Source organism: Anopheles marshallii, chromosome 2, assembly GCF_943734725.1.
Source record: "Anopheles marshallii chromosome 2, idAnoMarsDA_429_01, whole genome shotgun sequence".
In the NCBI taxonomy this organism is placed as follows: domain Eukaryota; kingdom Metazoa; phylum Arthropoda; class Insecta; order Diptera; family Culicidae; genus Anopheles; species Anopheles marshallii.
In genome coordinates, this window is record NC_071326.1 from 89,603,888 (window position 1) to 89,625,442 (window position 21,555).

General features: G+C 44.5%; 5 protein-coding genes across 5 annotated transcripts; 3 read left to right on the top strand and 2 right to left on the bottom strand.

Moving 5' to 3' along the window:
* The first annotated feature begins 2,262 nt into the window (after positions 1–2,262).
* LOC128719770 (ecto-NOX disulfide-thiol exchanger 2) lies at positions 2,263–8,793 on the top strand. Its single transcript, XM_053813400.1, has 5 exons — positions 2,263–2,308; positions 2,381–3,670; positions 6,147–6,253; positions 7,869–7,988; positions 8,053–8,793. The coding sequence occupies exons 1-5, from the start codon at positions 2,263–2,265 to the stop codon at positions 8,791–8,793; spliced, it is 2,304 nt and encodes a 767-aa protein (XP_053669375.1).
* A 2,190-nt stretch (positions 8,794–10,983) lies between these two features.
* LOC128708677 (dynein intermediate chain 3, ciliary-like) lies at positions 10,984–13,663 on the bottom strand. Its single transcript, XM_053803657.1, has 3 exons — positions 13,277–13,663; positions 12,236–12,485; positions 10,984–12,170 (listed from the first exon to the last, which is right to left on the bottom strand). Exons 1-3 carry the CDS (start codon positions 13,661–13,663, stop codon positions 10,984–10,986), a joined length of 1,824 nt encoding a protein of 607 aa, XP_053659632.1.
* An 841-nt stretch (positions 13,664–14,504) lies between these two features.
* On the top strand, positions 14,505–16,564 carry LOC128719944 (dynein intermediate chain 3, ciliary). Its single transcript, XM_053813587.1, has 5 exons — positions 14,505–15,578; positions 15,650–16,063; positions 16,135–16,264; positions 16,332–16,415; positions 16,494–16,564. The coding sequence occupies exons 1-5, from the start codon at positions 14,505–14,507 to the stop codon at positions 16,562–16,564; spliced, it is 1,773 nt and encodes a 590-aa protein (XP_053669562.1).
* Positions 16,565–16,921: 357 nt separating this feature from the next.
* On the bottom strand, positions 16,922–18,439 carry LOC128708388 (protein hold'em). Its single transcript, XM_053803365.1, has 2 exons — positions 17,521–18,439; positions 16,922–17,451 (listed from the first exon to the last, which is right to left on the bottom strand). Exons 1-2 carry the CDS (start codon positions 18,437–18,439, stop codon positions 16,922–16,924), a joined length of 1,449 nt encoding a protein of 482 aa, XP_053659340.1.
* A 939-nt stretch (positions 18,440–19,378) lies between these two features.
* On the top strand, positions 19,379–21,020 carry LOC128707469 (2-(3-amino-3-carboxypropyl)histidine synthase subunit 1). The gene is made up of 2 exons (XM_053802421.1): positions 19,379–20,431; positions 20,685–21,020. The coding sequence occupies exons 1-2, from the start codon at positions 19,379–19,381 to the stop codon at positions 21,018–21,020; spliced, it is 1,389 nt and encodes a 462-aa protein (XP_053658396.1).
* Positions 21,021–21,555: the final 535 nt, after the last annotated feature.

Consider the following 21,555-nt stretch of genomic DNA (forward strand, 5'->3'; position numbering starts at 1 on the left):
ATAGGCAAAAAGGGGCAATTTTCGCGGGGAGCATTGAGATCAACACGGTCAAGGTGAAGGATTAGGTTAAGCGATGTTGATTATCTGGCGAGTGGTTTGGTTAGTTTTAGCTCTTCTAAGTTGTTTGATCTAATGGACTTGATTATTGTTTAAACGATATGCTTCATCTCTCTTTTATGAGGTTCACTTATTTGATAAAATATTACAACAATTTGTAATTTCTGTCTTATTTCTAGTTTGCTTTTTAGATTGCATTTACCTTCCACATTATAACTTCAATTATAATTGTGAAACTATAACACTGCTACTATAACTATATCAAATCCTATCTCGTATTATAAAAGTGAGATATTTTGTTACGTTTTAGCATATTTTGTGGCAACAAAAACGTTAATAAAAATCAAAACAAAAAGCACAAGGACATTCGAATCCTTAAGAAATTGCCGTTCATTCTTCTATCAAAACGACCGCAAGACACAAAACCATCCAGTGCGAAGTGACTGGCCGGTAGGTACCGGAACACCAGCCGGTGTATTATTTTTCATTTCCAGCCAATGTTGTTTTTGGCGTAGCCTTGCCTTTCCCGCGTCGGGTGGGGGGATGAAACCCTCCATCCTCCTAAAAGTCCCGCATGTTTTTGTTCGATCATCATCCTCCCTCGCAGGATGTGAAACGCATCCCAGGCAGGTCTCGTACCATCCTGTGTGCGTGTATGTGTTTTAAAGGAAGCACAGGAGTGAGCATACGTTAAAAGAGCGCGCCATTTTTCCCGCCAACACATGCGCAAAACGGGTATGTTTTTAGTACATCCTGATGGTTGTGGACAGAGGGGACACATGAAGTGGGTGCAGCCGGGCATAGACGGTACCGGATCACGTTTTCGTTTCAGTTGAAGGGAATTCAGCTGAAGGTAGGTTCCCCGAAGAACGGAACCACCATTCTCCGGTTGGCTGTCCGTTAGGCAAAGAGACGAAACTAAAATATTTGTTCTACATGTCGAAGGGAAAAAATAACATTTCGATATTTTTTTAGCGACCTCACTGTATCCCAATCACGTCACCACGATGTGCCGCTCGCATCCGCACGAGTTCCTCAATCGAAGCGAACATTTTTGTCCACACTGCTACACCGGGAACAACCTCGACACAGAATATTGCATCTCACTCTCCTCTCCATCTGGCGTCCACCATGCTGTATCGTACATAAAGGCGACGAGACAAAAAAGGGGATAAAGTATACCGCTCGGGGATCTCGAACTGGTCAAAGTGGGGGATAGGTTTTATCCGGACGGGCTTTTCTCTTTCTGCCCCAACCTCCGAATGAAGCCGGCTGAGTTTGTTTTTCTTCCATTTCTGTGTCGAGAAGAATGATGTTTTTGTTGTTTTTTCGCTCTGTTCCCGAGGGGAGGTTTTCACTTTTCCTCAATGGAAAGACGGCGACTCTGTACGTGATGTGTGATGCAGGACGATATATTTTTATTGCGTTTTTTTTTTATTTAGCGATGTACTTATTACGCAAAGGTAAAAAATAAAACCAAACCTACATGTGGTAGCATCCCTATGGTTTCTATTTCATCAACTCCTATCTCATCCTTATTGCTACTGCTCCCATTTGTGATTACTTTCAATGTTACGTTTCCGAACAACAACTATAGCACATATTTCAATAGATCAAATCTACAATTCCTCTTTTTAGGATGTGCATTCGTTATAAACTTACTACAAACACATTTTCATCATAAGTTTAAAGAATTATGATTCAAAATTCGACAACAACCGTTGATATTCGAAAACTGCAGTAAAACGCTTGAAAATTAGTTCAAATACACTTCAATCTCCAGGTGAAGCTTGCTTCAAAGGACCCGTTGTGCGCAAACATTCTAAATTTACTTCCTTCGGTTCGTTCAACTTCAAAGTTCAACCCTAATTCCAACTCTGAACTTTGTATTGTATACGCATTTTTATCAACAACGTCGATGCATCGGTGTGCGTGTGCGCCGTTTTCAATACGAGAAATGTCAAAAAAGGGTGTTCTTGTTTTGGAAAAAGGGACTGCACAGACAGAACTAGTGAAAAATTGAGATTCCTCTGTGCAGCCAGCCCGTGTGCGTAGTGGGGAAAATGATTGCATAAAAAAACCCATCCCGACAATAAGTCTCTGACGACCGTGGTCGGGTTTGTTAGCGGATTACGTTGGGGTTGTTCCCGTTTTTCATTCTTAATTCAATATCTCATCGGTGGGTCTACGAATAGCAATCTCGTGATGTCGTTTTCCTTCAATCCTTTAGCTCCCGGGCTGCATCCGATGCGTAAGTACAAGAGGGGTTTCAGTCACAAAATGTGATTTTCACTTTTCATTTACGTTTCATTTTGTTTGTTAGATCCACTTCTATCGGGTGGAGGCGGTTTTCTTACAGCTCAACAATTAGGAGCACCACCCACACCTGCCAATGCTGCTCTTATAGCTGGCATAAACAATAAACCTCTTGAGTTTAAAATGAAACCGGTCCAAAATGGTTCGGGTGCAGCCCCGATGGAGCTGGAGACGGTAAACGAACACGAAACGATCAAGGACAATGGAAATCCCTTGGTGGCGATGGAAAAAGCTCGCGAGGAAAGCATTAATAAGAAGATGCTAGAAGAGCTGCACAAGCAGCACCAAAATCAGTTGCAGCATGCTAACGGTGGTGAATTAGTTTTCAACCAACTACTACAGCAACACCAGTCCCCACACCACGGATTTATGATGATGCCGGGTGTCATGAACATGGTGGACGGTTCATCCCTTATAAGCATGCAACCATTTCCGATGATGGCACCAAGTGCGGAACTATCCGGTGCATTAAATGGAACCGCCAACACTGTCCCATCTGTTACCGCAAATGCCTCTGGTGCTTCTGCTACCGGTTCCACCATCGTGGAGAAACCTGCATCCGCCAAGGAAATAATCTACTGCAAAAGCTGCACCCTATTTCCACCCAACCCGAACGCACCAACACCGAAAACAATCGAACGTCCCCCCGGGTGTCGGACGGTGTTTGTCGGAGGACTTCCGACCGGCATGACTGAAGAGGTAATGAGAGAAATTTTCGAACGGTGTGGCGAAATTACCACGCTACGATTATCGAAGAAAAACTTTTGCCATATTCGGTACGTGTACGAGGCGTCCGTCGATTCCGCCATCTATCTGTCTGGCTATCGGGTGAAGATTGGCAGCAACTTCAACTACGGTGGTGGTGGCACAGAAGCAAAAGAACCACCCATCTTCGGGGTACTGCACGTAGACTACGCACAGGCCCGTGACGATCAGTACGAGTACGAGTGTAAGCAGCGAAAGTTGCAGCGCGAAAAGCGACACCGAGAGCGGCTGGAGGAGGATCGCTTTCGGTCACTTTCGCCACAACCCGTCGTGCACTACACGGAGCACGAAGCCGGTTCGGTGGCGGAACGGTTAAAGAACGACGAAACGTTCGCGAAAGCCGTACAGACGCTTGTGACCTGGCTAGAGCGGGGTGACTGCAGCAAAAAGAATGCGAACAACTTCTACTCGATGATCCAGAGCACCAACTCGCACGTACGACGGTTGTTGAACGAGAAAAGCGTGTGCGACGAGGAGCTCAAGCGGGCCCGGGAACAGTACCGGCGGCAAACAAAGGGAATGCTAGCACAGTGTAAGTACGCTGCATGGATAAAGCCATTCACTTGTACCAATGATTTTAGTCCTTTTTGTTGTGTCCAAGTGCCACCTACTAAGACCGCACATTCAATTCCGGGCATGTTGTGACCCGGACAAGTACTGCTGCTATTATGTTAGTCTACCTTTGTTATTATTACTACTTACTACTGCTGCTACTACTATAGACATTTTACATCTTTGGTTGCGTTTCGTGTGAATTGTATTGTTGTGTAGCTCAAAAACATTCATACCGTAAGTTTAAGGTGTGAAGAAGCGATTATATAGCTAGGACAAGGCAAAATGTGAATGTTTACAAGTATATCATGCTCTACAATATCTGGATCCAGAAAACATTGTTCTTCAGTACTTCGAGGAGATATTCATTCAAGCTTATAACCTTTCGGAAGATCTTATAGCGGGATGTTGCCTTGTTTTTGTCTTCAATATTAATCTCTCATGTGTCAGATTCTCACATTTTCCTATTGTACTCGTCTTTCTCGAAGTCTTATTACTTTCTCAATGTAAATCCTCCCTTACTCTCCCCGATTGTTCCCTTCCCCACTGTTGAAAGTTTCGGAACAAATTTATTCACACTACACACTCAAAATATCATCGATCACATGCACGCGACCTTCGTAGTGTTTTTCGTAGTCCTTCCATTCGATCGGATTGCTTCTAGTCAGAGGAAATCGTGCAATCAAGAAAATGTATTAAGAAATACCACCCAGTGCGTCACTACTACTGCGATTTCGAAGGTACTGTATGTTCGCTTATCAATTCCTCCTGGACTATTAGAACGCCATTTGCCCCCCATTAGGTGTCCACGAATGGGAAAGAACGTCGTCGATCATCGAATCGCGATCGGTTAGGCGTAACGCATCATTTGGTAACGCTCTAGCATACGCAACAGCTCATTTTCCTCGACCATTCACTAGAAATGTTAATTCTTTCCCCCGTTTTCCAAACTGCTTTAAATGTACCAATCACAAACATCTCTCGGGCGAACCTACCAATCCGTTACACACATGTAAACGTAAAACATCTCGTTCTCGTTCGAAACCAAAGGTATGTAATGCTCGGCAAACCCTACTCCAAAGGATGTACAGTAAAAAGGCTCGAAAGATGGTCAGTTTTGGTGATATATCGTCTGTTTGTGTTGACTCGGCTCGGTTTGGTTATGTATGTACATTGACTATTTTGAGCCAGGATCCATTTTTTCCACCCAAACCTTTTGGAAGTACGATCTTATGTTATATGCTTTCTACTAAAATATCTCACAAAACGTGTGTACAGCATTCCTCGTCTAGCTGGAAGTTTGGGATTTTGTTATAGTGACGATAAATTTTCGACGCCTGTTTCCTTCATCTGTTGTTGTCCTTTCGAAACTTTTCAATGTCAATATTTAGCGATAAATAGTAATAGTTTTATGGTGTTTTCTTTTTTTTTTGTTTTTTTTGTATGGGCTAGTATCTATTATTTTTAGTTATAGTTTTACAGGCTAAAATTACGCGTTAACACATAACTTTTAGAAACTTAACATTTCCTCTTGCTTCGAAAATTTTCATCCTGGGATATTAAATGATTCATTCATTCATCTTCAATTTGGAAAGCCGTTATAAGATCCTGCGTTATAAACTTAAATTCTATATCTGAATAAGATCAGTTTAAGGCTTCTTAAACAGAGAAATCATTTAAAATATTGGAAGCAAGAGTTTATGTAAAGTGTTCTAGAAGCGATCTGTTTGGCGGGAAAGTTCCATTTACACTCGGATCTTTTGGGTTCTATTCACTATTTCCTCTTTATATCATAGCACTCGTCCGCAAATCTCAAAACTTTTCCTTGTAATTTTATTAGGGTTTTTGAAATTATTTCTGTTTTAACTCTATCGCAGTACGGTTTGAATCTGTTGGCCGGTAGTTACATGTAAATAGGATAGGATTTCTTTGGTGTACCCTTTACTTGACTGTGCTTCTTCCATATCATACTTATGCTCTTACTTCACGTACTGCTCGTAATTTATTAAATCATGAATAAAAAAAAACATCAATTATAACAAAGACACGCACCGCGGCGAATGTACATCACAAAGCTGAATTTTACTTACCAAATTCTCCATTTCACACCCGTATTTCGCCACCAAAGCCCACTGCGATGCGTTTGATTTGGTGTTGTATGTAGTGTATGTACGCGCGTGCTGCTAAACAAAATGTCACCATATCCCAACGATAGATGGCGCAATGGTGCACTCATCCCCTACCGTAACTACAGGGCTAGCAACCTATGTATGTGCATTGGTGGTCTGAAACAAAATGCATAACCCGAATCGACTTTGTTCGCCCCATCGCCAACGAAACTACTCTGTTGTTTACCTTTTCTTACCTTTAAATCTCTGTATACCTTTCTGCCACAAGACAAAAATATCTCTATCATTGTTATTACTATTATTATTTTCCACTTCACTTCGATTCAGTCAGTCAGATTGAAAAAGTTTTCAATGCGGCCAGTCACAAGAAGGTTTGGGATCATTTTACTAAAGCCCAAAGAAAAAACATCGATGCGTGGAAGAAGCAGTCACTGGTATGTATTGAACGCTAGTATTTCGTTTCACTGGGTTTCTTCTTTCCTTTGCTCTCTAGAGTATCCATACTTTTTAGTTTTTTTTTTGTTTTCTCTCTCGTTCATTCTAATGTGTTGTTGCGTTTTACTAATGTTTCGTTTGAAGACTTTGTACATATAATAAGCACATTAATATTTTGTATTGGTAATTTCTTTTGTTTCTAGTGTTTGCTCGTGTGTTACTAACGCTTTATACTTTGGGTTTGTCATATGTGTCCATTGTTTTGCATGTGTACTTTCGTCGTGACATACATTAGCTTTCATGAAATGTGCAATGTTACCCTTTTGATTTAAATCCCATTTCTTTCACATTTCAACTGAATGCTTCTGAGGAGTAAATTTGATCTGGTTGAGAGATTTTTGTAGAATTTTGTTGTTTATTCGTATGTTATGTTACGTTTGTTAAACTTAGTTATTGTGTCCATCATTAAATAGCTGTGAGTGATTGACTTGAGTCTCTGTATTGTAGAAACACGGTGAACATTTATTTCAAAATACTCCCGCTTTACCAAGAAAGTAGAAGTAGAATAGAATTTCTTTTACGGTAGACAAATACTATGCAACCGCCTGATAACATGTAGTCATGTGTGTGTGTGCGTGCGTGTTGTATCCAATATGTTGCAGAATTTGATCAAAATCATTCTAGTGCGTGCAACGTGAGTACCTTGTGCTGTGAATGTTTTGTATAGTTTGTTTGGTCATTCTACCACCGTGGCTATTTGATCAAATTCTGTCCCATGCATATCCTATAAGTCTTCGAAATGTATGGAACATCCTTCGCACCTACGGGAGTGCACAGAAATGCAAAAGTAAGATAAGTTGTTATACCAGATTTACTGAGACAACAACAAGTAAACAGATGGTAAACGATAACAGAATACTGTAGTAATACACACCATAGAAACTAAACTTCAACCATAGAGTGTGTGTTTATGGCAAGTGCTCGAAAGGAATTGGAGAGAATTGTACGCAGCAAAGTCATTGAAATTCACGTACATAAGCTTTCCATTCCAGCAGAGATTACTGCGAAGGTAAGTGCAGGCAATTCAAAGCTACACAATGAACCGGAACATTTATTCTCCCTATTTCTTAGAAGACGACACAATCAAGAGAAACTTAATAATATTTGCAAAATCAAGAATCTTTCCGTGCGCTCCGCTGATACTGTTTTTTTTCTTCAAACAAAATATGTCTATATAGGTTTTGTGTTCCGTATCCCTTTTTCGCATCATGTTATGCATACGAAATTGCGAGAATTTTCCTTTAGATTACCAAAACACAATACAAAAGAGTGGTGGATCCGAAGGGTCGATAGGAAAGCAAAACGATGCAAAAATGTCCTCGTTTCATCTGCATTGCAGTAAATGATACGAATTTTTAACCATTTTCTTTGTTGCCTATCAGTATGAAAAGTATACAAAAAAGTAAAGAAACAATATGCAGCATTGACCAGTATAATTTACAGCTAATCTAATTTATACCATTATTCTCTCTACTACTTCCTGTAAAATGCTTCTTCTCGTACCTTGGAACCGTGCGGTAACGTTTTGATGCGACATCACGAACACCGAAACAGGACATAAAGTGTGTTCAGCTGGATGATTACCCCGATGAGGATGGGATGGATATGTCCGACGACGACCATTCGGTTTCATCGTTACCATGCAAAAAGTCTCGCTGGGAGCAAGATCATAAAGTAAGCTAAAGATGTCGATATACATTTATTTATTGCACACACTGTACCTATGCTTTATCGGCAGGATCATGCTGTCGACACGGAACGCGGCACTTCCGATACGATCGACCCTCAGGCAACGCACGACAGCGAGCTAAAGATGAAAATTCTGCACATTGAGGTGCTGCAGGAAACGATCCGCAACCTGCAGACCCAGCTGCTGGAAAATAAAGCGAAAGAAACGGAAAGGCAATCCCGCATATGCGAGCTAGAGGACGAGCTAAAGGATGCAAACGTGAAGCAGCTGCTTCTAAAAACGAAAATTGCCACCACGAAGGCGGCTGCGTCCTGTGCTGCGAGCATTTCGTCATCGGGCAAGGGTGGAGACTCGGAGAGTGAAGAGTGTGTCACAGTCAGTGTTGCACCGGATACGGGCCCGTCTTTGAACGCGACTAATCCGGCCGTCGAAATGGTGTGCAAAGCAACGGCCACAACTGGAACTGGTTGTGAGATGGTGGTTGGTGAACCGGCGTCCATCGCACCGAACGAGCGGGAAGCCAAAATACTTGCCTTTGCCTCAACGTTTCTTATGATCAACCCGCTCGGTGTGCCATTGGAACAGATCTGGGCGTACGTCGGCCAGTATGTGCATGAAATGAAACCAAAGGAACTGGAAGAAACCTTCGCTCGGTATCGGGAGCTTTTCGAACGGTGCAACTTACCGGTTAGTAGTAACGATCAGTTGGGCGCGGTACAGAAACCCAGCCCAGGGATCAAGTCTAGTCCTTGTTATAGATTTATTGCCCACAAATCACCCGTCAAGTAAGTCATTCAGAAGAGTCACCCGAAGAACACTCATAATGATCGCTTTTAAAGCTCACCGATAATCGGTTTATGTTTTAACTAGATATTGTGTCGTATATTAAACCACTGTATTGCAAACAATAACTTCACTTAGTGAGGCGCAATTATGTCGACCTTCAAGGCCCCACGATACTTACGATGAATGGTTTTAAGTTCGAGTGTATTTGCTTTTAAGAAAGGATAACTCCTCTTTACGTACCTCATGTGCTTCTAACTTTGGCTCATTTCCCTTACACTAATCCAATGCTTTTCACCACAAATGGTAATGATGGGTGAAGTAGAATGAAGGTGCCATTTAGTCCCATGTTTATACTCACCAATATCAATGCTCGCTTACTACCGTTTTAATCGTACTACCAATGCTAAGCAGCTTAAAGCATTATGCAGTGTATATCCATTAGGTCCATTTTATATATCATCACACTTACAATGTCTTCCTCGTTCGAGAGCATACTTCGCACAGCATCGGGTCCGAACTAGTCCGATGGAAGAAGTGATAAAGTTTTTTGTTTGAGTTACTGGTTCTGTCTCACAAAATAAGAGATGAAAACTTTTTGAAAAACAAAAAACCTTTCAAGCGAACAATCGTACCAGTACCGATGTGAAAAGCGTATCGATACATAATACTCGGTTTCAATTGAATTTAGAAGAGAGCGGAAAAATGTACCCTTTCGCAGACGTGTATAAGTTTTCATAACTAGTGTTATTTCTAATGGTTAGATAAAAGTATACAGAGGACAACACTCAAAGAAAAACCATCCTAAATCAAGAATAGCAAAATGATAAGGATAGCATAACGTTTGGTCCTTTTTTTTAATAGCTGTGTATGTTTGTGATGTGCAATGCAAAGAATTGCATCCTGTTGTTTGTTTCTCGTGTCATTCGTGTTCGTTTAACGGTCATACTCGTTTTGTGCACTTTTCAATTAAGAATATTTATTAGCATAGTGTTGTAGAAAAAATTTAATTCTAAATTGTCCCGGCTATTTCTGTGGAGCGTCCCAAGAAAGGCAACACTTTTACCCTCATAAAACAACTGTTCTCGTAACGTATGTACAATGGCAAACATACGTAAAACTTTAGCGGTAATTCCTTGTGTGTAAGGTTCGAAAAGCAAACCCAATACTCATTTCAATCTACTACCGCAGGCTGTAAGCGTGCAGAAAAAGGCGTTGCGTTATCATTATGTCTATTATATATCCCAGTATATTCCCAGTGCTAAATTGTAACCCGTTAAAAAAAACATTGTGCACACCGTTTAATGTACAGACGGGAATGGAACAATGGAACACTTCATAACCTTGGTAGTGAATGTTTGTGAAAGCATCATTTTAAAACTAGTCCTCTTTATTGTCAATTAACGTGTTATACACTAAAAGGAAAAATCGAAACAAGCTTCGTTCGCCTAGGGACAGCTGCATCTGATGAGTGAGAATATCTATATTATTGAAACAGAAAACAAACAAACCAAAACAACAATAATTCGACGTTCGATGAATGATGTACTGATAGAGGTTGCATACTCCGATGACTGCAAGCACGTTTTTTAAAGGGTTGTCTTTTGGTAGATTCACAAAGTACTTTCTAATACTAGCTAATTGAAATGTAAACAATAGGGGCGCTAAAGAAGCGCGGTGCTATGCACCGACCGTTTAAAGCACCCGGAGCGTGAAGGAGAACATATTAAGCATTAAGGTTATGTAGTATCCTGGCAGCTCAACACATCCGTGTATGCGTTCCATTGAAATGCTCTCAATATTGTCTAAGCAAACACACATAGTCCTACCATAACTAGTCTCGGCGTAGCGCCCTTCCTGTTTTGTATCTCGATTATTCAAGAAGTTACTTAAAAGAAGCCATATTATACTGGATATATACCATTAACTCTTTTACACTATTGATCTATTGAATTACCGTTGCAAACAACACATTTATAATACGAAAGGAACGAAAAAAAAAAGCAATCTTATCGTTAACCCTCACTTCTTCAACCGCTGGGCTATAGTTCCCACGCATTCGATTGTTTACTCCTGCTCATATCGAACGGTAGTCGTTTGTATTTTCTTCCCGTTCAGTTGTGTTGTTTGGCGTGAAAAGCAAATGTTCAAATTTTCGTACAATAAAACAATAACAAAAACTCGATACGAGACCGGTTAGCGCTTTTCCTTTTTCGCTTTCTTGTCCTTGGCGAGCAGCGTGACGCCCGTGTCCCGCATCCGGATACCCTTGAGCGTGTTCTTCAGACTCTTGCGGCCGTGAATTTTTGTCCAGAACTGATGCATCGCGTCTGCCACCAGATCCTTTTCCTCCTCCTCAATCGAGTTCGCGTTGTCCATGCGCAGCTGGCGCCTCATACGTTCCCGCTCGAGTTCCTTCTCCTTCAGCTTGATCTCCTTGATCTTAGCCTCGAGCAACCGCTGGCGACGCATCTCACGCTCCAACATTCCGGACAGTGCCGGTTTGTCGTTGGCCGAACTGAACGTCAGGTTGTCGGAGATCTCCGTCAGATAGATGGCCCCGTTGTCCGTCCCGTTCGCGATCAGCTTACCCGCCTTGTGGACCCGCACAGACCAGAGCGGTGCGTCGGACAACTTCAGACGCAGTACCGGCCCATCCAACCGATGTATCACATCCCATGCATCCATCACGCCGTCCATCCGGCAGATAAACACCAACGAGCAACGGGTCGGGCTCCATATACCGCACGTCAACTGAACCGCGTACTCCTTCGTCCACACGATCGGGTTATCCTTACAATCTTCCGTCCAGATCTTCGTCTGCCAGTCACCGACACTGATGTAGTTCTTGATGAACAGTGGATTTCGTTCCACCGAGTAGATCGGTCCCGTATGTGCGTAGATCTTCGACTGTATCTTGTCAGCCGGCGTTTTATACTTGCGGCTGCAGCTGTAAATCATGCCATTCTCCGTCCCGACCGTGTACTTGTTCGGCATGGTCGGTTCAAACTCCACCGCGCACACACCGAAGCAGTGACGCGGGTCCTCCTCCCGACCCTTCGCTTCCTTCGGCGCTAGATTGAGAAAGTCGTACGGTTCGGCAAGATTGCGCAAGTCCCACCACAGGATACGCCCATCGGTCGAACCGGAAAGGAACTCGTTCGTTGTCTTTGAGCTCGTCCAAAGCACACGCGTCACCACGTCGTTGTGGCTCGCCTCACGCTGGGTCGTCTCCACTGGGGTCCCGGAAGCTCGTATATCCCAGATTGCCACCTGTCCGGAAAACAATCCACCGGCCATCTGGGTAGGATCCTTAAAGTTATACTCCAAACAGCGCGTCTGATAGGGCGGGTACAGCTTCTGCAGTGGACTGTTTGGATGCTCTACGGGACACAGTTTTGGGTAAGTTGCCTGTTGTTATTCTAAAGTACCTTCAAACTCCCCTTACCAATATCCCAGATGTAACAATCGGTAATGGCTCCACGGCGCTGTCCAATGTTACAGTGTGCCGAAGCGAAATGGTTTCCTTCATCCGACCAGCAAATGTACGTGCAGGAGCGCTTCTCTTCCAGATAGTCCTTGTACACGTGTACCGTTTTCGACGTAAACTGTTCGATCAGCTCGTGCTGCTCAATGTCCTCAAAATAGTTCTGGTAGATGTTGCAGGCATTGTTCTGCATAATTGCATGATCCATCGTCTGTGATCGTACAAATGAGAACGTTCGAATGAGCATTCAGTAACAATGATTTCTAAAACTTTGGTCCTAAAAGATCTAAATTAGAGAAGATCATGGAAATGATAAGAGTCGCTAATATTCCCAAACACAAAAACCCTCACTTAGCTGACGTCAAAAGCATGATCGTCCGGTGTCTTTCGCGTAACGTTGGTGATGTGTGCGATAATATGCTCATTTTTGAAATGTTCTTCGTGAAGAAAACTTCACAAAGAAATGACCACATGTCGGGTGAGTTCCATTTTTTCCCCAAAGACTTTCTTTTTCCAAAGTTCTTGCACATTTCTTTGATTGACAACTGATTTCAACTTTGTCCAGGCAACTGTTCAACACGATAATGTTGCCGTTACCCAATTTCAAGGGAACGTTCAGTTCACAGAGCATACAAGCCCTATAAAAATAGGTTTGGCACGGTTTTTGGCATGCTATCGATTTCCTGCCTTCAGAATATCATCCTTTTTCGACACTCTTCACTTTCGGCGACGGGTGGCAAAAAGGTAAAGCCTTGTTCACGAAATAAAGCGCCTCACTCAACGCAAAAGCTTTAACTTCCCCGATGGCGTATCTGTTTTAGGTGTCGACGTTTTAAAAATCGCGTGCCGGCCACAGACAGCCACCATTCTCTGAAAGCAAAAGCTTGTGATGGGTTACAGAAGCGCAACGGCATAAGAAAAAAAAACCTGAAACATCCGGACCAAGCCTGCTGCAATCAAGGTTTGCAACGAAAGAAACAAGCGGTTTTGAATGAACCGTACCCTGGTGAGACCTCGCAACTGCTGTACGTAAGCTTCGCTTTTCTCCTGCTTCCGGCGATATCGGGTCATCAGCTCCTCGTCACGGAAGCAGTCAATATCTTTGGGCCAACCGCCCTCCACATGCGTAATGCCGGTGTGCACCAACCGATTGTGTACCGTCCACACGGGCGTGTTCAGTATCCACCTCGTGCTCTGAGTGCCACGGTCAACTGGATTCTGTATCTCGTACTGCTTAGCCAGTGTCTTGTTACCGACCAGGGTTGCTTGCACTTCGTTCTCCTCCTGGAAGTTGGCCGATTGCCGGATATCCTTCCGGTCGCACATCACCATGTACCGGGTCCAGTTCTGATCCATCTGGCTGGTACTGACGTTGGTGTCCACCTTCATGTTGATGTTTTGCCTTTACTCTTCACACGACAGTTACAAAACAGATGCAAGTGCAACAGGTACTAGGTTAGATGCCTGTGCGGTTATGCGTATTGGCAAGATAAACGTTCACTTCTAATAGCAATGGGAGCGCAAGATACACACGTGCGCGTTGAAAACCACGTGCTCCGTTATTTGAACTCTCGCACTACAACGGAAACACGACCGTTACCGAACGGTTCCCGGTTCTGTCTGCTGTACCCTCGGCGGTCTCCAATCGTGGATACACTTTTTGGCGCCAAGCGTTTCCATCGTGCATGTTTGATCGATTGAGCCGTTGGTGTACGGTGCACGCCAGTAGTGACGACCGGAAGAAACGCAGCTGATATGCAACCGGTGCCCAAATTTATAATAATACCAAGGCCAGACGAAGGATTTAGTTCACGGAACATTTGATTAGTTTTTTTTGTGGGGTTTTTAGATAGTAGAGAGAACATTTATTTATGCCGGAATCGGCCGTACAGCATAAGTATTCTCCAAAGATGACGGAAACGCTTGACTCAAATGCTATTACTATGGAAACAGGGTTATGGCGTACGCGTAGTAACCGTTTGCGTGCCCTTAACGACAGGCTAACTTTCTCAATCGCAGTAAACAACCTTGACAGCTGTGGAAAATTCGTGCCTTCATCTAGACGAAAAGGCTGCAAGGCCTGAGAAATTCTGTACAGATAAATATCGTTCAATTCCAGCTGAGTCGTCTGTAAAATTATCTTCAATACATCAACCTCACCTTCCAGAAGACGAAATATTTGTCGTCCTCATCGTTACCCTCCCAAGGAAAGTGTTCTTAAAGTACCGAAATGGATATACAGTATGTCTACCAGAAGGAGCGTCGTGAGTTTGGTAAACAGTGTCTGTTTTCCGACAAGAATAAGGTGGAATTTTCCGAACCGGCCAACCATGAGCTGTTCCGGGAGTACATTCTGCGTGATCCCGTATCGATTGGTACGCAGTACAGCCGCCAAATGGCTATCAGCGAGGCAAACACGGAGAGCGCGGAGTACGAGCATCACGGTATCCTGCACTCGGAAGGTGGGTGGCCGAAGGATGTGAACTACCTCGACCCGGAGCAAACCGTCCGATACAGACGGAAGGTGGAGAAGGATGAAAACTACATCAGCCAACTGATGGCGCTGACCAAACCGATGGAGCACTGCATCTTCCAGAATAATGCGGTCAACATCTACGAGAAGTACTTCGACGATCTTGACCCCGCTCCACTGATCGAGCGTAGCAGCTCGCGTACGCTGAACGTCTACCGTGATCCGAGCATCTACAAGCAACCTGTAACGCATCTGTCCTGGTCACCTGACGGTGGCACCAAGATTGCCGTATCACACTGTAACATGAACTTTGGCGAGGTGCTCGGTAAGGCGGTCTGCTCGTACATTTGGGAGGTTGAGAATCCGAATGCTCCGTTGCTCCGCTTTAAACCCATCAGCTCGATGATCTGTCTCGAGTACAACCAGAAGGACCCGACGACACTGGTTTGCGGCATGTACAATGGGCAAGTAGCGGCCTGGGACACACGGAACGAGCAAGAGCCGGTCATGATCAGTGAGCGGGAGCATTCACACCGTGCCCCGGTCAATTCGGCCCTGTGGATTAACTCGAAAAGTGGTACCGAGTTTTTTTCCGGTTCGTCCGACAGCCAGGTGATGTGGTGGGATACACGTAAGCTTTCGCAACCGATCGATAAGCTGCTGATGGATCCGATTAAGGCGGACGAGCAGGATCTGTCGCGTTCGTACGGTGTTAGCTGTCTCGAGTACGAAACTTCCATACCGACGCGCTTCATGTGTGGCACAGAGCAGGGCATGCTGTTTTCCTGCAATCGCAAGGGGAAATCGCCCCAGGAGAAGATTGTGTTCCGGGTAAGCGTTTCCGGTAGGACTTTGTTCAGTTACTGTCTTTCATTCAGCTGTAATTTTCCGTTCCATTCCAGATGCAATGCCACACAGGACCAATCTACGCGTTGACCCGCAATCCGGCGTTCGTGAAGAACTTCCTTACCATCGGTGATTGGATCGCGCGAATTTGGTCGGAGGACTGCCGGGAAAGTTCAATCGTCTGGACGAAGAATCACGACGTAATGCTCACGGATGGCGCCTGGAGTCCTACGCGCTACTCGCTGTTCTTCGTTAGCCGCGTGGACGGTGTGCTAGATGCGTGGGACCTTCTGCAGCAGCACAGCGAACCGACGCTTAGCATCAAGGTGTGCGACGAAAGCCTAAAGTGTCTGAGGGCACACGAATCGGGCCGGTTGGTCGGTACGGGTAGTGTGAAGGGTGCTACGTTTCTGATTGAAATGTCCGAAAACATGACATCGATACGGAACGATAAGCCACTGCTAACGGCGGTAAGTAAACTAGCCTTTTGATAGTATTTTTTCGTTAATATCGTACGACTTCGTTCCCCTCCCGGTCACAGATGCTTGAGCGTGAAAACCGTCGCGAAAAGATACTGGAGGCGAAGTCACGCGAGATGAAGCTAAAGGTCCGTACCTTGAACCGCCAGGACGAGCATACGGAGGACAAACCAAAACTATTCCAGTGTCGATGTAAGATGTCTCTAATGTCGCCTTGGGTATCTTTCTACAAGACCAACCCTTGTTTTCGTATTTTCAGCCGCTTGCGAAGCTGCCGAGCAGGAATACCTGCAGATGCTGGAAAAGGAACGGAAATCGCGCCATCCAGAAGAGTACGAAGAAGGTAACATTGTTTTTTAGCGACCTCTTTCAATTCCGTTTGTACAAAGTTCCGATTCTTCAAAATCTGCTTCAATTTTAGAGTATGATCCAAAGAAAGTTCGGAAGCCCTACAAACCGGAGAACTACGAGTCGGACGGTGAACACGAGTAGGAAACATAAAACAGTAGAGACGAAACGGGCGTTGCCGTTTTACTGAAGTGAAAAACATTTCTATAGGATGGATCAAATCCATGTTTATTTTGTACAGCTTTTAACACCGCCCAATACCCAAATTTCCAACATTTTACTCAATCATCTTTCTTCTTCCCGTATTGGACGCAACAAATCGACAAATCTCAAGTAATCAATACTATCAACGTATGTAGAAACACAACTAAAGAAAGAGCCTATCTCTCAATCAGCTTCTAGGTGTTTATTGCACTAAGGTTAATGGTGAGCTTCAAGTCTATTCAAGGTTAACGCGGATAGGACTAAACGATAGTACGATAACTTCCGGAAAACCACGACTCAGTATACCTTTAACTTTTCTTCCACTTCGGCCGGATCGGCAATGGTACAATCAACGATAGAAAACAGATTCTGAAATCGTACCGCCGAACGTCTCTTTACTACCAGCCGAACAGCACATCGATCCAGCAGAAACTTCCACTTGAGCAGCGTTTTCTGTTCGACACTTTGGCGCTTAAATGTAGCCACATCACAGTTCAGTACGGATTCAGCCACCCGGCTAACCATCCGACAACCGGTCAACGTTCCAGTGTGGTCCGTAATGTCGACGGTAATGTCGAAAAACGATTCTCGAGCAGCACCTGATGTATGCCCTGGACAGTCGTATTTGGGACAAGCTATATCCTGTCCGCGTATAAGCGTGCGGCAGAGCACACAACGTTCGCTTACGATCCGGGAAGGGCCGTCCAGATCGAGTCGAGTTATCATGGCGTAGCAGAGGACGGTAAATTGATCCTGCTCCTGAACGCAGTCACCTTCCGTCCGATCGTGTATCTGTTGCACGGTCATAACCGTGTTAATGGTGGAAGCTAAAACAATAAAACCGATATGTCAGCGTACAGTGGACTGTTCATGCAACAAATTACTGAGTACTCAACGATCAACAGCACCAGATGATAGCGAGCAGACAACATCAATGTCCTGCTTAGGAATGGTCTGCGCATGATTCAGTAGATTGTTCAACTGTGGCAGACTGGGATCCTGCGTGATGATCGTCTTCCTGTCCACCGCCAGGCAGATGGTTTTGTAGTAATCACTAAACTCCACCCTAGCGTCCACTATGAGTAGTACTGTCTGCAGAGGTGTCCACCGCTCGGACCATCTTATGTAGCTATCGGACCAGAACTTCATCAGCACACCGGAATGACTACAGTCCATCAGTACTACCTCGCGGAACGATTTAATCTGGTTAGTTCGCGCCACTCGAATATCCCTTTTCGCACGTAACGCCCGTACAACCACGAGCACGTTGAACGTTTCTCCATTGCATCCGGAACCGCCTGCTACTATGTCTGCCAGCGGTATAGTGGTCCCGGGCTGCACTAGCGGCACCTTAAGCAGAGCTTTAAATCGTTGCAGCTCCTGCGTGCCCTCGTGGCGTGTTATTTGTGCAACCTGCGTCTGATCGTTTATCGTCAGGCAGTACGGTGATGTGACGGTCGGTGAGTACTGTTCTGATCTTCTAAACATTGTGGAAGAAACCTGCGGCCGATTCACATTAACCACATCTCCAACCTCAAACGAGTTATCGTAGTGTGTGATTGTATCTGATTTTCCCCAAACGGTGCAGTTGATCGTGTCACGTTCAGAATCGCGAAGCGTTAGCGTTATTACACCACGTGCCGTTCCGATGCTGGTATCGTTCGATTCAGCCTCGAAGTTACCACGGCTCTTTGCGTGGCTGCTGAAAAAACGTGGTTCGCTCTTAGCTATCACCCCAGCGACCAGGATAAAGAGACGCGTCTCATCGTTGATTTGCGCGATTGTTTTAACGGTCGAAATTTCGGACGACGTCATCTCGTTTGCTGAACCAAACCGGTACTGTGGCTATGTATCGGAACTAGCTTTGCAAATGTTAATAGCTTGCTTTGATGGATAGTAAAATACGAAAATGTATAGAGTGTGTCAATGTCCATCACAACCTAGACACAATTCCCATATCTCTTTGTAGAAAACAAAGCACACATGGATAGTATTTTTAACGGACGAATTTAATCTCCATACAGTGATGGATAAAATTAGTGTACACTTGGGAAGATGCACTCTTCCAACAATTGGTAACCAAAGAAATTATATGTTTAAATGCTTTTTACCGATTTGTCTCAACCGTATTTCCAGATCGAACATGAGTTTATCGTAAATTATCTATGAAACTACAGTGCAGAAATTTGCATGTCCCAAAAACAGATGTTTTGTGGATTTCAAAATTGCCTGCTAGCCGGACGGTACAGCATGAGGACATTTTTAATCATCGCCTCGAAAAAAAACATCGCAAGCTGGTGATATTGCTGTCAAAATGCACAGTGACAGCAGTTTGTTTTGGTTTGATTTCGCATGCCTGAACAGCGCCATTGCTTGTGTGTCGAAAGTCACGTAATCCACTTTTGGGATGCATTTTTTACCTTCGACTCGTCTGGCTAGGCGGTGCATTGGAGTGAGTGAGTCAGAGCTCAAATGCAATCACCTGCGAAGGGTAAACAATCCCCCTCCCTGGAGTCGCCTTTCATCGCACAACGTCACCTCTGCTGCAGACACATTAGCTTTTTTTCAACGTGGTAGCATCATTTGAACGTGAGCATCTGAACAGACAATCTGCTGTGTGCGGTGTGTTGACCCCGTTGACCCTGTGACTTCTAAAGGAGGAGAGTAAAAATTTGAGGATTGGCCAAAGGGCTATTAAGGAACGTGTGAAGTAAAGCACAGTGTATAGTGAATCGGGGTGTTGCTGATGTTACCATGGCAGCAGTACAAGTGGAATCGCAGCTCCCATTAGCGAACGACACGAAGATCGTAAAGGCAAAACCAGTCCGCAAGGTTTTTAAGGGCGCATCGCGTGTTATCAATAAAATACCCGCCACCTTGCTAAACGATGCTGAACTTAACGAGGCCATCGCGGCCCTTCCCACGAACTACAATTTCGAGGTGCACAAAACCATCTGGCGTGTGCGGGAAACAAAGGCCAAACGTGTTGCACTGCAGATGCCAGAGGGTCTGCTGATGTTCTCGCTCGTGATCAGCGACATCATCGAACGCTTCACCGAAGCGGACACCGTCATCATGGGGGACGTCACGTACGGGGCCTGCTGTGTTGATGATTTTACCGCAAAAGCCCTAGGGGCGGATCTGCTCGTGCACTACGGGCACAGTTGTCTCATTCCGATTGATCAGACAACGGGCATCAAGGTGCTGTACGTATTCGTGGACATCAAGATCGACACACTGCACTTTGTTGAGAGCGTCAAGCTGAACTTCCCCCGCGAACGTAAGCTTGCCTTCGTCAGTACGATCCAGTTCGTGGCCACGCTGCACGCATCCGCTAAGGAGCTACGAGAGGAAGGATACGATGTACTAATACCGCAATCGAAACCACTCAGTCCGGGTGAAATTTTGGGCTGTACCGCACCACGACTGGCCAATGGGGTCGATCCGGATGGAACATCGCGCACCCTTATATACCTTGGCGATGGACGCTTCCATTTGGAGGCCGCCATGATCGCAAACCCGGCACTCGAAGCGTACAAGTACGATCCGTATGAGAAAAAGTTCACCCGAGAGCTGTACGACCACGAAACGATGCGTCGCAACCGGAAGCAAGCGATCGATAACGCTCGCGATGCACAGCGTTTCGGACTCATATTGGGGACACTAGGACGGCAAGGTTCAACGAAGGTGCTAGAACATCTTGAGGGTCGCCTGAAGCACCACGGGCGTGAAGCAATAATCATACTGCTGTCGGAGATCTTCCCCACGAAGCTTGCCCGCATGGAACACATCGATGCATTTGTTCAGGTAACGTATACGTCGTACTAGGTTAACCATCCATATCTTTGCGATGCCTATCGAACTTGAGATGGCAGATTTCAGTGCGAAAGATGTACGTGCTTCGATAGGCTTAGTAGCAAAGGTATTGAACATACGATCTGTCTCGGCAATTTAGATGGAAAGCTTTCGATTACTTATGATTTTTACACTCACAGAAGTGCTGATTCAATTCTTTGTTTTAATGTAACAAACTCTTAATTATTTGTTTTGTTATTTTCAGGTTGCCTGCCCCCGACTTTCCATCGACTGGGGTACTGCCTTCCCAAAACCGTTACTTACCCCCTACGAACTTTCCGTTGTGCTGGGAGACGCCGAATGGAACATACCGGAGTGTACTGCAGCAAGTGAAGAGAAACCGAAACCCGTACCCAACCTAGAGGTTGCCTATCCGATGGACTTCTATGCTAATGCGAGTCTCGGCCAGTGGACACCCAACTTCAAAAAGCTTGATATCTGCGAAAACTCAAACGGTGGATGCTGTGGTCGATGCAAGGAGGAAAAGGACAAGGTAGACGCGAAGGAAACATCCGCACGGATCGCTGCACAAGAGGAATAGTTCGATGGATTTAGGCTGCTTGTGCACGTGTTAAAACATTAATATGCACTAGGTAAACGAAAACTGCCACCTTCAAAATATTACGAAACAAATGTATCGTATACTCGCGTAGTTTGTAAGAATGTGTAAATATATGACTTACCATATTTAACGAATTTGTGTAACGATTGTAGCATGGATTGAGATGCGTTGCGGTTCAAATGAATTGTACGGATTAAGAATATCTGTTTTTAAAAAAGAAAAGCCATGTTTTGTTCACATAATAATGCTGAATATCTGCGATGGCTTCCAACATAAAGGAAACATGTAGGTTACAAGCCACATAATGTACGGCTACAACCACGCATTCCCGAGAAAATTATGAGCTAATTTTCCCCAATCCAGACCTAATTGTGCACTTTAGAAACCACCTGAAACACCGTGTTTTGTAATGTTCTTGTACAAAACATTGTGTACGATTTATTAAACATTATCATTTTTGTCGAACGTCACAATAAATGACCAGTTGGAATGGGTGCACAATCCCACAGTGCTC

Excerpts from the sequence above, each read along its gene's own strand:
- LOC128719770 (XM_053813400.1), top strand. The coding sequence starts at position 2,263 with ATGTCGTTTTCCTTCAATCCTTTAGCTCCCGGGCTGCATCCGATGC. Across the intron at positions 2,309-2,380 it reads TCCCGGGCTGCATCCGATGC|ATCCACTTCTATCGGGTGGA; the intron begins GTAAGTACAAGA and ends TTTGTTTGTTAG. Across the intron at positions 6,254-7,868 it reads CGTGGAAGAAGCAGTCACTG|GACATAAAGTGTGTTCAGCT; the intron begins GTATGTATTGAA and ends ACACCGAAACAG.
- LOC128708677 (XM_053803657.1), bottom strand. The coding sequence starts at position 13,663 with ATGAAGGTGGACACCAACGTCAGTACCAGCCAGATGGATCAGAACTGG. Across the intron at positions 12,486-13,276 it reads AGTTGCGAGGTCTCACCAGG|ACGATGGATCATGCAATTAT; the intron begins GTACGGTTCATT and ends GTACGATCACAG. Across the intron at positions 12,171-12,235 it reads TTGTTACATCTGGGATATTG|AGCATCCAAACAGTCCACTG; the intron begins GTAAGGGGAGTT and ends TGTGTCCCGTAG.
- LOC128719944 (XM_053813587.1), top strand. The coding sequence starts at position 14,505 with ATGGATATACAGTATGTCTACCAGAAGGAGCGTCGTGAGTTTGGTAAA. Across the intron at positions 16,064-16,134 it reads ATAAGCCACTGCTAACGGCG|ATGCTTGAGCGTGAAAACCG; the intron begins GTAAGTAAACTA and ends TCCCGGTCACAG. Across the intron at positions 16,265-16,331 it reads AAAACTATTCCAGTGTCGAT|CCGCTTGCGAAGCTGCCGAG; the intron begins GTAAGATGTCTC and ends TCGTATTTTCAG.
- LOC128708388 (XM_053803365.1), bottom strand. The coding sequence starts at position 18,439 with ATGACGTCGTCCGAAATTTCGACCGTTAAAACAATCGCGCAAATCAAC. Across the intron at positions 17,452-17,520 it reads ATCATCTGGTGCTGTTGATC|CTTCCACCATTAACACGGTT; the intron begins GTTGAGTACTCA and ends TTATTGTTTTAG.
- LOC128707469 (XM_053802421.1), top strand. The coding sequence starts at position 19,379 with ATGGCAGCAGTACAAGTGGAATCGCAGCTCCCATTAGCGAACGACACG. Across the intron at positions 20,432-20,684 it reads ACATCGATGCATTTGTTCAG|GTTGCCTGCCCCCGACTTTC; the intron begins GTAACGTATACG and ends TGTTATTTTCAG.